Raw genomic sequence first — 14,565 nt, 5'->3', positions numbered from 1 at the left:
TTTCTGACGATGTGATTTTTAGCACACTGCTTTCTGGATTCCACAATCAAGTGGGTCATCTTTTGGATAGGAACTATGGGTACCACTCCACTTCTGTGCTTCTCAGACAAGCGCTAATAAAAAATTCAATTTGTGCACACTGTAAGGAGAAGGCTTTGGAGAAGTTGTTGTGTACACAGAGAGATGACTTCAACCTGCATTACCATGAATTGTTGGCCTATATTTGCCTAATACATCCCATCAGCCCTTATGATTTCATGATCTTAATTGTATGCTGTTCTGAGCTCTCGACTCCTAGAAGAGCAGATGGGTTGCAAGCAACCAAACATCACCTGTTCTAATATTGGTTGTCTGAAAATAAACAGGTCCATTAGCCATGTATCAGTGTTTGCCATTCTGATCTCTTGGTACTAAACTATTCTAAAATCAGTTTTACGATATCACTAGACAAAAACACAAAGCTGAGAAGATGCCAGATAAAGAAGCACATTTCCTAAATTATACTAACCTCAGGGAATCTGCATCACCTAAATATACTTGTAAAATATTCTCCTTTTTTACAACACACCCAGTTTTGGGTATCAATACTTTCAGTCAGATACAGTACCACCTTTTAGTTAAATAGCATCTTTCATCCCAAAATGTGGTCACTCCACCTACCTGTAGGATGAAGGCAACTATACAGAGTGATGAAGAGAAACTGTGCAAAGCCACTTGAAAAATTATGCGAAGAAGCCCAACCAGAACAGCAGGGAAAGCAAAAAACTGGAAAAATCATATTATTTAGATTAGTATCTGGCCAGTAAATTGGGGTTAGCATTCTATTCTCACACATGGACGGAAAAGGACTCTGCTTTTAAATTTCAGTGAACAGATGATGAAATCCCACTTCTTGCTACTTTCATGCTGGGAGAGTAACCCAACACTGCATCAGCTGGGAGACTGACACCTACAGAGCTGCAAGAACTCTCCACATGGAAACTGGCCTCTCCTTGAAGGTCTCCTAATCAGGACCCCTGCCGTATTATTTAAAGAATATAACACGTTCAAATTTGAGATGGCTTTGGAAATTGCACGCAGAAGCTGATGCAGGGTGTCTTGACTAGTCTAATGCAAGATACTGTGTATATTTTTATGCCTTTATACTTAATTGCAATTGCATTTTAGTGGCCTCCATGATAAGGACAGATTATGTTTGGTGTCATTATTACCAGCGTAACTACCCAGAGAAAGCCATAACAAAGCTACATTGCAGAAGACATTAGTGAATATCCCAACAAATGCTATTGAAAAAGAAAAAAAAAAAGTCATTTCATTTGGGACTATTGTCATCAGTACACAGATCCCTCAGATTTGCAGTAGTTTGCATCAGTTTCAGAACAGCAATACAGAAAAGTACACAGAAGCAAAAATCAAACCTGTGAAACAAACCAAGATCTTCCCCTCCAAGAACAGATACAAGCAACCATGTAAACACCAGCAATGTAATGCTGAAAAGTAGCTTTATACATCTCTAAAAAGACTCAGATACAATGGATTTTGAATATATCACAAAATAGGTATACAGCCTTACAGAGACTACTACAGGTTTTAAGGGTCTTACATCTTTTTTCTTCAAGACCAGTCCTGAAAGGCTACATGGTCTCTTCCACAGAGCAAGGAGTAGTTTTAGTAGCTACTAGCAGAATAGCACAAAGTAACTTTTGTTGAAATCTTATTAAAACAGAGAAGAAATAAACCTGCAAACCAATTTTGAGGAAAGAATAACTGTTTTAAACCGTGCAGGTTTTTTTTAAAGAAAACTTTTTGGAAATACGATATTCAAACAGAAGTGGCAAAAATGCAAAGAATGAAGAACATAGTGTCACTGTGCTTCATTTCATTAAGCAAGTGAAACATTCGAGCCCTCAAATTTTCACTTTGTATTTCAGTCTTAGAAAGTGTTACATCAGCATAGTCGCCAGGTTAGAATAAACTGCTGGTTTATTCTAAATGGACTTTCTTCAGACACTGGCACAGATGATGACTGATTGTCCAATTCTGAAGCTATCAGAACTGAACGGATTTAGCAATGTCATAAACACCTCTCGAGGGAGTCACCTGGTGTTGAGAACTCACTTTACATGCCGTGTTTCAAAATTAGTTTTAATGGATTTACATTAGATTCAAACCCACTTTAGAGCTATTATTTCTGCCTTTCAACCTTTTCACCCTACTGCAATGCAATACAGCACATTCTATAATCACATGTTTGCAGGCCCGTGGTAAAGTAAACAAAACTTCAAAGAGTTATTATTTAAAGACTCTGTGTTACAGCCATAGGCCTGACTGTTATTCTTCCTCACCACCCCTTTGGGCCCAAAGTACATAATCATCCAGTAATTGAACTGAAATGTCTAAATGGCTGGATCCCCTGAAGGACATAGGTAGTTAGCAGAGAAGAAAGTAAGGGACATTTAAAAAAAACACCCTCGTGGCACTTTCCTGCACTACTTAGAAATACTATGTAAATGTAACTGACCTGGACTTGCGAGGCTCTTGCAGAAAAAAGAACAATGCACCAATTTTCCGAGACTGTAACTAAAGTAAACATTAAATATAGAACTGTGCTGTATTTGGAAGCAAAGATCTTACATTTAATGTGCTTTCAGAAAAACTGGGAAGAAGGAACAGAAATATACAAATGTACACAGAAGTATATAGAACACAACAGTATCCCTAATACCATGTGAAAGCAAACCCCTCTAGGTCCTCATATTTAACAGCCCCTCCGAAAAGTGTAATGGATAGCAGATCCCAGTCCTTCATACACTGTAACTGTCAAAGTGCTCAGGAGATAGAGTAGTGAAGGCTCTGACAGCTCTCTTTTACATTCTAAATGACATCTGTGTTCAACAGAACAGAAATAAAGATTAAGGGAAACACCTGATATGATAGCACTCAGCTTACCTCAAAATGCAATATTTAAAAAGTACAGAGAAACATAGGTCTGCTTTCTTGTACTGTAAGTAAAAACTGGTGTCAAAGCCTCAGAGGTCTTCACTGCTGCCAGAAAAGCAAGTACCGTAGCATTCAACAGACTACAGGGGCAGAAGCCATAGCCTCTGACTATGTAACTGTTGAAATCCAAAGGTGTTTTGCCTGAGAAGGAAGGGAGCAGACAGTCTTTGAATGCACACAGAAAATGGCTATGGGAACAGTTATGCAAGCACAGGAAAATTAACTCGGCCAAAACCTTTGCAGCCCTTCTTCTACTTCAGTGATGGGGAGAGTGCCCATCGCTAATTGGTGGCGCCCCACTGATTCTGCATCTTTTGCAGTACATACCCACTGCAAACCTCTTCTAAGAGGCTATTGGTATTACGGCTTTGAATGAAACCAGAGGTGATTTCGAATAGGTTTTTGCTGGTTGGTTACATAAACCATGCCTCTTATTGCTGGAATAACACCTCAAATGCAATATAATGACGACATGACAATGTATGTAAATCAAGAACTGCATGTGGGTTTATTTTACACTTGAGAAAACAGTGGATTTAATTGTGTGAACCAAAATGTACTGTACAATATTAATGATAAAACATCAAAATGTATAATTCATAGTGCATTGCTTGCTTTATTTTTATTTATTTATTTTTTTTGTCAGATAGTTCCTTTAAGTACATGCATCTCGAAAGATGCAGGTGCCAGTAAAATTCCTCTATTTATATCAAGCTGCAGGAACTAAATTTTATTCAAAAAGTGTGGTTTTACATTATATACACAGAAATCGAATATAAAATGACAATATAAAAAGTTAAAAGAGAAAGCATACAGCCAGAAGGTACAAAGAAAGTTGAACAGTTTAAAATGGTACGATATGTAACATGTATTTTTTTAAGCTGATGCTGGCCATTTACAAGGAACAGAATCCAACATTTGCCCCGTTTTGTTTTCATTTACCAATGCAGCACACTATAGAAAGGTCAGCTTGTACCAAAGCTTAACATTTGTAAATAACTATAAACTGCAGTATTTTACAGGAAAAAAACAAACAAAACAGGAAAAAAAAAAAAAGAACAAAAAAAAAGGAAAATAAAATAAAAGAAAGAAAAGAGCATTTTTACACTTGTTTTAAATAACAGCTTGCATACTTTTTTGTTTTTGTTTTTGGCCAAAAAGTGGCAATTCTCAGCATCCAGAGGGTTTGGGCATAGTGGCAACTTGGTTTGCTTTTTTTTTTATTATTTTTTTTATTTAAGTTATACAGTTGTGGCTTCCTAACCCCTTGAGTACTATACAGCTCTCCTTCTTCCAAGGACTGCATGCACAATTTCTTCACAAACCAGTTCTGCATTAAAAAAAAAAGAAGAAGCTCATTCATTTAAAAAAAATAAGTTCTGCTTCTGACACAGCTTTTGTTTGAATGAAATGCCTTTAAGCCTTTTGTTTTGTTTTTCCTTATTTACTTATTTAGTCATTGGGAAAGGCACAAAAATGCTATTACAGTTCTCAGAGGGTTAAAACTTGACACTACCAGGTTCTGTGACCTTTATTGTCATGGCAACTTTGTAATTTTAGGATGTCTCTTTATCATTGTTCTTTGTGTCTTTCTTTACGGCTAAATTAATGTCTCTCAATAGTGTCTCCCACTATATTCTACAAAAGATAGCTTAACATCAAGGACAGATGTTGAAAATAAAGGTCAGACTTTGACTCACAAAAATAAAAACAGAAACAAAAAATAACCATGCACAGATCAGACAAAGAGCATATAAATATAACTACAAAATAAGTGTAAGAAAAACCAAGGTCCAGATAGGCAGTTCAGCAACAAAAGTAAGACTGATTTCAGAGGCTCAGGTCAGGCCTAGTGCAGTACTATGAAGAAGTTTAGTGCAATGTTCCTGTGGTCACTTGCATACCTGGCTGCTTACCTGGACGCTATTGTTTTTCTAACTCAGTTACATAGATCAGATGGTCCTCTGGGGACTTGCCATGTGTTTTACTAAGGTGCAGTTTGACTGCATGCTTGCTTGCAAAAGTTCGGTTACAGAGCTTACACTGGAATGTGGAGCCTAAGTCCTCCTCGGCAATTCCAAGTGAGCCCAAAGTCTTGTTTGCGAGGACTTTTGTAACATTCTGCTGTTCTTGAATCTGATTAAGCGGCAACTTTGACAGATCCTTCAAACTAAACCCTAGGTGTGTCTCTAAGTGACTTATGTATGTAGAAGCAGTCCTGAACTGAGAGGCACAATCATTGCAAAAGAAAACAGGATGTCCTGTGTCCAAGTTCTTTAAAAATTTAGTTCCACCTGTCCTCCTTAACTGATACTTCACATTGGCCAGCCAGTGGCTAATTGTGGTCATGGAAAGACCAGTAAACTTAGAGATGTGTACCCGCTCTTGTGGACCTAGGTCCGACATAATGTATTTGCCTTCCGGGGTCTCCCTCAAGCTGGAAGCAAACTGGGCCTGAAGGATCAGAAGATGCTGAGGGTTCCAGTTGGACTGTCTGCCCTTCCTCTTGTGTACTGGTGACAGTTCATCCAAAGCTTCCTCAAAACTGCTCCCATCAGCATCAGACTTCTCTGACACGGTAGACGGAGTTGAAGACTTGGGTGTCAAACGCCCTGTGAGGTTCTTCACCATATCAGAAATATCCAGCAGGGCGCTCTCCCTCAGCGGGGATGAGGCAGAGTCAGCCACACCGGAAACAAGAGGTTTGTTTTTGGACTTTGTTAAATCAATAGGTTGATCACTGTTCTCATAGTAATACCGGTCAATAGCATCAGCCTGCTTGACCGGAGTGGTTGGGTAAATGGGTTTGTCCAACATGCTGTTGCTAATTTTGTACAGCATGGCCAAAGGGTCCAGAGAGGGGCTTACCGGCTTAGAAATTTTGCCTAAGTGGGTATTCATAATGGACTGTAAAGCACTCAATGGATTAATGAAGGATGGCTCAGGTGAATGATCTGTGATGATTCCTAAATTATTACAGCCATTTGCAACCTTTGTTTTAAGTGGCTCTGTACCATTTGGCGTATGTGCTTCTGCTGGACTATCCTTTTTGACCTTCTGAACTTCTGTCTCAGAGCTCTTCTTCTGCTGCTGTTTGTTATTTATTTCTTCTGGTTTGGGGAAGTCCTTGTTTTCTTTAGCAGCAGGTGACATGGGTTTGACTGGAGAACTCTTCTCTTTCTCCAAAGGCTTTTCTTCCTTCTTCACGTTGATTTTACCTGTAACTTTCTCCACTAGTTCTTCCATAGCAGATACATTGCTCTTGTGAGGTGGGGGTGTGAGATTGCCTGGGGAATGGATGAGTGCGTTGTGTTCTGACGACAGTGATTTCACACTGCTCGCATAAGATGGCTGCATTTGAACGCTCTGCACCGCAGGCTGAAGGGGTTTGACTGTTCCCGGGAGCTGGTAAGCCGCATGGATACTAGGATATCCTCCCCAGGAAGGGGCTCCATTCTGAGCTTTGCTGATAGCTGTTGTCACTGTGTTTTCCAGGGACTTCAGTATGTCTATTCCGCCTTTAGGACTATCATCTAGGTCCTCCTCTCTGAGGTACTGATACAATGTTGTTGGCTCAAATTTCTCTGCAGAGTCCTCATTCTCTTCTTTAATCTTCTTTTCTGTTTCACTGACCACCACCACCTTTTCCTTCTCTAGGTCTTTCTTTTCCTCCGAGTTTGTGGAGCCCACTGGGGAATCAGGCTGTTTTTTAATGTTGGAGGCTGGTAGCCTTGTGTGGGTGGTGGGTGGAAGAGGTATAGACTGGATCTTCTCCTCCACCACAGGGTCCAATACCAGCTGTTTGCCTTTTTTGGAAGCAGAATTGGTCACCTTCAGAAAATGACCAGTGACCATCATGTGAGCAGTCAGCTGCTGCAAAGTGTCATGGGAACTGCCACATTCCATGCATTTCAGTATTTGGGCTTTGCGTGCCTCAAACTGCCAAGTGTAGCTAGCACCATTTTGATAGCCATAGCGGTTGTTCGGAGTCACATAGGGGTTGGCAGTTTTCTGATCCTTTGCAGACTCACCCAGTGAAGCTTCTGCAGCGATCCCTGTCGGCTCCGGTGAACAAGGTGAAGCTAAGTCCTGAAGTGCTCGTTTTTTGGTGGAAGGGACCAATTTAGTGATGGCTGGTACTGGCTCCTTCAGAGGCACTTTCTGGTAATGCTTTGTTTTTATCATGTGGACGCTGAGGTCTTGCAAAGACTCAAATGAATGCCCACAGTACATGCACTTCAGCACTTTTTGGGCATCCTCTTTGCCTTCCATTTCCATAAGTGATCGTTTTCTAGGTTTTGACCACCGTTTGGTCTTATCAGCTTCTTTATCTCTGTTGTCATCACGGTAATGTCCAGTTTCATTCATGTGCACTGTTAGTTCCACCAGTGTGTCATAGGCTGCACTGCAGTCTTTGCATCGGAACTTGCTAGCACCGGTGAACACAGACCCATAAAGTTTATTGTTTTGCCGGTAAAGCTGTACTGTGCTGAAAAGACTAGGCTCTGGGAGAAGTCCATATGATGAGGTCTGCTGCAAAGTTTTAGCTAATGCAGCTTGGTGCCAGTCATAACCTGAGCCACCACTGTTACTGTTACTAGTACTACTGGTAGTTGTACTGGTACTGGTGTTGGTACTGGTAGTACTAGTACTCTGGGAATTGGCATTGGTGTCGGTACTGGTGGTGTTTTCGTTCTGGCTTATTCCGTTGTTGCTGGTAGTTGGATTGGATTTCTTTAAGTCCAAAGCTAAACTGGACCAGCAAGTCTCTGAAAGCAAATTTGCATACACAGCTTTTATTTGTGCCAAGCTGTCCTGTGGATAGGAAACATTGTCTGTGCACTGAGGATCCTCTTTCTCTTCTTTAGAGGAAGTGCTTTTGAAATGGGCCAGCTGATCGCTGTTTTCACTAAACGGCGAACCATAGCCTGCATCCTGATTAGTTGCAGTGCTGACTGGGGAGTTCTGGTAGCTTTGAGCCTCTTTGATCTCCGCTTCTTCATTGCACAAATACTCATTCTCCTGGATGTCCAGAGACAGCCCATCATCTTCCACACTGTCTTCATCTATTTCTGCTGCTTTCAATTCCTCCTCAGGAACATATGCTAAAATACAGGAGGGGAGATGGCGGGGGGGGGGGGGGGGGGGGGGGGGAGACAAGACAAAGTTATTGAACATGCACATTTTACATTGCTGCTGTCTTCTGTACTAAATGCAGTAACCATAAAGACAAATTTTGAAGATATGTTCAGAAACCAAACTCATAATCATTCACACACTCTTACCTATAAATTCGCATACTGTGTCCTGGTTACAGTTTGATATCAGTACTACCTAAGAATAAACTTTGACTTCAGCAGTAAAATATGTGCCAGGACCACAGCAGATACCATAATATCAAACGCAAAATCAAACAAAGAGCCTACTAAACCAGTTTTTATCAACTTAAAAAATGGCCTGGCGCTGAGCTATATTTACTGCACTACGTATGCACAACACATTGCAGCTGACCTGCACCCCTCAGACCTAGGCACTCAGAAATACTGGCTTGACCAACTCCATCTCATCACTGCTGTCTTTTCTGGGAAACCAGCTTTAGCTACAGCTTCAAGGGCCATTTCTGTGTCACTGACACCTGACTCTGATGGAGCTACATGGGGCAAGTGTGTCGGGTCAGCTGTTCCAGGGTCTGCTGGTGGCTGGCTGCACTAGGTCTATCGGAGAGCTGAACAGCTTTCATTTTTACAAGGTAAAAAGGGAAGCAAGACTGTGATTGTTTTCTGAAATGCCTTGGGTATACTCTGCTTCTTGTTACAATCTGATGTGTGTCCATCTACCAGTTTGAAAAGAGCAGTCAGAAACTAAAAGTAAATGTTAGAGATTAATTTTTAAAAACAACAAAAAACTTGAGAGCTCCATCACAGCTTGATTATTGTCTTATGGTAAATATAAAACTTTGCTATTGTATTGCTAACTGGTGGAACTATATAAACTTATCAAACTATGTGTTTATCTATTTCAAACTATTTTTTAAACTAGCAAATGTGATATTCATGAGCAGATGGCCATTACATCAAAACACATTTACTCCAAGGGCCCAATTCACAGAAGTGGCTTACATGTACCTAAGTGATAAATGTACACTTCCATTGCAAAGCAGAAAACATACTTGTACACATTTCCCTCCAGTTTTGTAAAAGAAGCTTTAAAAAAATCACAATGATAATGGAATGTAGATCATTTATAAGCATGTCAAGGTAGAAAACATGGATTGTGAACAATTTTCAGTAACTGAATAAAAAAAAATGCCTGCTTGTCAGGTGAACTGTGCAGCAAATGCTGCTGAAAGGTGGCCTATGTCCCTCCATGGAACAATACTGAAAGCAAGCCAGAAAAAGAGGCACTTCTGCTGCTATGTGATATGAAAAAAATATGTATTATCATGTTAACAAAGCCAAGGTCTTCTTCAGTTGGGGGGAACATGAGTAGAAGTTGAGCTTCTTTTTCTACGCAGTTGCTAATATACTCTGAAACTTCTTTTTCTGAAAAGTAAAAAGAATCTTCTCTCACTGGAATATAAACACTCTTTGAAACTTTTTTAAATTATTTTTTTTTAAGAAAAGTATTATGGCCTGTACTGCACTCTGTGTTCACCTTTGCAATTCTGTCTTAATGCAGCCCCTAACTACTTCAATATTATCTTTTATGATAAAAGTAGGAAAGTAGTACATCTAGTACTGGGGTAGTGCTGAACCTTGAGATGACTGCATCTTTCATCTGTCCTCTAAGTGTTAATTTTTTTCAGAAGATAATTTGACCTTTTGTGTTTTAAAAAAGTGTTAAGCAGGGTCCAACTCCTTACAGATGCATCAGCCCCAGTTGCTTTCTGATATGTTTAAAAGGACTGGTGAGTACAAAGCACAATAGAAGTTGCTACAGAAATCATCTTGGAGCCAAAGGCCAGGAGGATGCCAGAAAAGCATTATAAAAGCAGGAAAAAAAATCTTAAAAATGCATTTAGTCCATAAAATGAAGAATAAAATACAGAAATAGTAAAAAAACTAAGAAGTCAATCAGCTTCCCAGTCTTGCAGGAATGCTGCTGTTGAAACACTCTGCAGGAGTACAATAGTACCGCTGCAGTTCTGAACTCTGGGTATGCAAGTAGCATTCCCTCTCACAGCTACAGTCTAAGGTCTGTTAGCTCCCTCATTAAACACACCTGCTTTCTGTCATTTCTAACAACAAAAGACAGTAACATTTTTAAGTTTCAGAAAAGTAAGTAACAGTTATAGAAGAATATGGTTTCTGATTCTGAAATTAGGTTTAAATTAAAAAACAAACCAACAACTCCGAGGCCTAAAATGCATAAAAATGGACAGTTACCATCTGGAATTTTTATTTGAAAAAATAACCAACAAAACTTTGTAATGATCAGCAGACAGTCAGCAAGTAGAAGCTGAAAACTGAGGGGGCCCACACCGAGCTTTTATGAACAGCTATATTCTTACTAACCTCAGTGGAACTATGCCAATCCTCTCTAATTTTCACATCCCAATATTTCAATAAATAGCTATAAGAAACTGTTGTAAGATGCTGAATGTTGCTGTAGCTGATAGAGCATTTTGTAAGAATTCATGTGAATTATGTTTAAATCTCTTTACTTAATTCTACTTTGCATAAATATAGATTTTTATAATTGCTCTATACAACGATCTAAATATCTGCTTAAGCAGAACTGAAGTGGCTTAAGTTGAGCCACTGCCCTATCTTTTCTTTTCCTTTATTTATTTATGACGGCGTGTCTTCTCTGTTCTTGTACTTTTGCACTTTACCATAAAAATAAAAGGAGCTAACCCACATAAGAAATGTTAAAACTGCAAGAAAGATCAGTGTTAAACTGCCAAAGCAAAGAAACTGAGTGTTGGGGTGAAATACCCATCTTTCACTTGCTTTCCTAGTCTTAGGTTTGGCTGAGACTACTACACGATTGAGTTCGCTCCCTTACCAATATATACCGCAGCATAAGAATTGTCCAGGACTCCAATTTTCTATGATTTCAGAATTTAAGACAGATTCTAAAAAACCCCATGAATTTACATGATGTGCACACCAATATGTCTGTACAGTTGTTATCTGAAACAATACAAAGAAATAATGCTTCTTAACCAAAAAAGAGAGTAATTTATCCAAAATGTTTAATTTCTATCACTGCAATATGAAAAATTTTATTTAACTCCTTTAGTTACCACAGGATGCACACAATACCTTTTCATTCAAGACTACTAATGTTTTTAAGATGAATAACAGCACACCCAACATATGGTATTTTGCAAGGTCAGTGCAATTCTCTAACTGAAAAGGTTTTTGCTAGGACTAATTCAGTAACATACAAAATTAAAAATGGTAATTTCTAAAAACTTGTATGTTTTACTAGAATTCTCATGGAAATTTGACAAATAAGTAAGCTTCAGAATTTTAAACACAGCAAAAATATTCCTATTATAATTACTTGCAGAGACAAGTAGTGTCATTCGATGTCAAATAAAAGTATGAGATGTCCAGATTCTCCCCCCAAATTATAACAGGTAGATCAACAGACAGATTTCAGACAACAAATCTTTCTGTGACCGAAAAAGTCTCAGCAATCCTCTCCAGATATTCCTGCATCTGCAAAGACACTGCTGGTTTACACATGTCCCGAAACCACACAAAAATACAAAAAGCAGATATAAGCAGTGATCCTCCTCAACAAAAACTATATCCAAAGCAGAAGAAATTACATAACATAATGTCAGCTTTTCTTCTCCTCATTTGTGCATGCACAGACTCTGGCAAATGCATGGTGGAAAATGGGGAAAAAGCTTCACCTTCTGGACAACTAAAATTATGGGGAGCAGGTTTTATTTCTTTTCTTCTTATTAAGTCTTGCTAATATTTTTTTGCCTATAAAATGTGCCTTCTGCATGCCAATGCTTCCCCATAGATACACTGTCATCTCTGAGCAGTGTTAAAAGCTGTGCATTCTAATCTAAGTGGACATGAGACGCTATATATCGTACATGTGAGTAGCACAGCACATTGTGTTTGCTTCAGTGAGAATATTTACACTATAAATACACATCCATTGTTTGAAAAAGCAGACAGAGATCTGAAATGTAAGGATGTGGTTAAAAATATAAATATTCTCACATAAAACCTTTCCATAACCTCAGACCGGTGCTTTTGAAGGAATCTGTCTCTACGGAGGTATTCTTTTCCGTTCAAAAAGGGATTCAGCATTGAATACATTATTTTGAAAAGAACAGAAAGTAACGATTGTATTTGTTTTTAACAGTCTAAAAATCAAATGTAGTAAATTCTTCGAGACTCAATTTTAAATCCTCCAAATAAATAAATTTATTCAGAAGAAACACCTTAGGATTGAAGGCCACAAATCAGTAAAGCAACCAAATACTGAAATAATTTTCACTGAAATACGTATTTCATAGTTTCAACAAATAGGGATAGGTTTAAGTGTAAAATTCTTCACTAAATCAGGGCCTACTCTGGAATTAAACAATAGTGGCACCATGTGAATGGTCACCATTCTTCAACACATGTATTTCCACAGCTTCTAATATTTACCCAGTCAACAGGAGACAGCAGCTGCAGAAGTTTTCACAGCTCACACTGTCACCTTGCACAAACGGCACTCTAGGTTGGGGCTGAGTTCCACTGCACGCATTTCATGTCTTGGGCAAAAAAGTACAGATAGAAAAGACAATCTAGAGCTACACATCTCCCTCATTACAGAAAAATGAGAGCGAGAGGGGGGAAAAAAACATTTACAGATACGTTTCCAGAATACATTTTTGAGAGTTTTACAAAAGAATCCAGAATCTCAAATTGCAAGAGGTTAACATGCCTGCTGGAAGATTTGCAAATTTTCTATATTAGTATATACAAATGTTCATGCAAAATTCTGGCACAGGTGCTACAAATCTATGTGTGTGTCTGTATTACAATGTCACTACAGTGGAAAAATATGGCTTAGTTACGACAATGGCTGAGGAGCAGCACAGAATGTCAGACAACCAAATAACCTTACCACAGTGGTTTGTGTCTTTCATTTCTAATTGCAGCAAAATGGGGGGCAAAATACTGGAACCGCCTACCCTCTAATTCTAATGCAATGGGTCTGAAAAGTAGATAAGGTACTGTAACAAGAACAACCTCCATGCTACTAGCAGGTTGAATGATAACCCTTAAAGGCATCCCATTAAAACCCAACAAAACGATTCTTCACCTCCTTCTCTTCTCTCCCCTATCCCCTTAAAATGAATGCTGCAAATTATTAGCCAATGCTGGCAATTGGAGAACGAAGCAGCTTGTATGTGGGTACATTTTCACAGTGATTCTAATCTGAGAAATTTACTTGCTCTTCCCCTTCTATCTGATAAACTATACATTCAAGCATTCTCATTAGTGTTCGGATCACCAAAGAGAGCTGGAGATGAATCAGTCCATCCACCCCTCCTCTCCCTGCTCTGTCGAGATTATTTCATTGAAATGTTCATTTTCATCCCTGCTGGCAACATTAGAATGGAAGTATTTAACCTGTTTCCATTACTTATACAAATTACCATTATGGAGTAGGACAGATGTTAGAATCATGCCACATAACTGACTTCCATACATTCTTTACAGGGAGGATAAGAAGAGGGAAAGCTGTTAGATCATATTATCCAGTCTCAATAATGTTCTCTCTGCTACCAGATTCATTAACTTCCAACATCAACGTTTCACTTTCTTTCTGCGTGAAAATGCTCTGTCTCCTTGAGCTCATTTAATTTGGAGCAGGAAATCTTTGTCAGAAATAATTTTTTGATCAGGTGCTCTAACTAAGGGGTGAAGGGGGGCTGGAGAAAGAAAAAAGAAAAGAGGGGGAAAAACCCAACACCTTGTCGAAAATGTTATTTCTCTAACATGGATGATGAAAGAGAAGTCAGTTAAGATGCTGGTACTCAAAGATGGCTGTCACTTCAGATAGGGGATGGCACGACTCACCTAGACAGGTGACGCTTTGGTGGAGCAAAGACTTGCTGCATTATTGAGAGCACCAGAGATCAGGATGACAAAGACTGTAGGGCCAGGGTGCCTGGGGCTCCTAGAGAAGTGACTTCAGCATGCACATGGATTTCAGTCTCCATTTGCATCACTAACTAACAGTGAAGTACAAACTAAAAGTTTGGTGATTAAAAGGCAAGAAAACGGATTCAGAAGGCAAATACCCCAGTCACCATCAGCAGTAACTCTCTACTCATTTTGAAAGAACAAGCTAAAAGCTCAGTGTTTAACTAACAAAAAAAACAAAAAACCACAAAACAAAACAAAAAAAAGTGATTTTGTTACAAATTACTTATTCAAAAGGCTTTCCTGTTCAACTCCCTATTTTCTTGCTGAATTATCTTCCTGCCCACCCCTTTAATGCTTGCTTAAAGCTTTGTGACTTTGCCATCCCAGAATATATCCTTGCATTCTGACTATAGCTGGGAATCACTGCAAAACACATGAAATTTACCAG

General features: G+C 39.0%; 1 protein-coding gene across 1 annotated transcript in view; it reads right to left on the bottom strand.

The window, feature by feature from the left end:
- Nucleotides 1-3,483: 3,483 nt before the first annotated feature.
- The window catches only part of TSHZ1 (teashirt zinc finger homeobox 1), a 54,158-nt gene continuing 43,076 nt past the window's right edge, over nt 3,484-14,565 (bottom strand). The window contains exon 2 of the mRNA XM_037382231.1: nt 3,484-8,105. Within this exon, the coding sequence (XP_037238128.1) occupies nt 4,924-8,105 (3,182 nt within the window). The 3' untranslated portion in view covers nt 3,484-4,923. The remainder of the gene's footprint in view (nt 8,106-14,565) is intronic.

The sequence above is a fragment of the Falco rusticolus genome, chromosome 3, assembly GCF_015220075.1.
Source record: "Falco rusticolus isolate bFalRus1 chromosome 3, bFalRus1.pri, whole genome shotgun sequence".
Taxonomy (NCBI): Eukaryota; Metazoa; Chordata; class Aves; order Falconiformes; family Falconidae; genus Falco; species Falco rusticolus.
The sequence above is the reverse complement of the archived record's forward strand: the minus strand, read 5'-3'. Positions and strand labels throughout refer to the sequence as shown.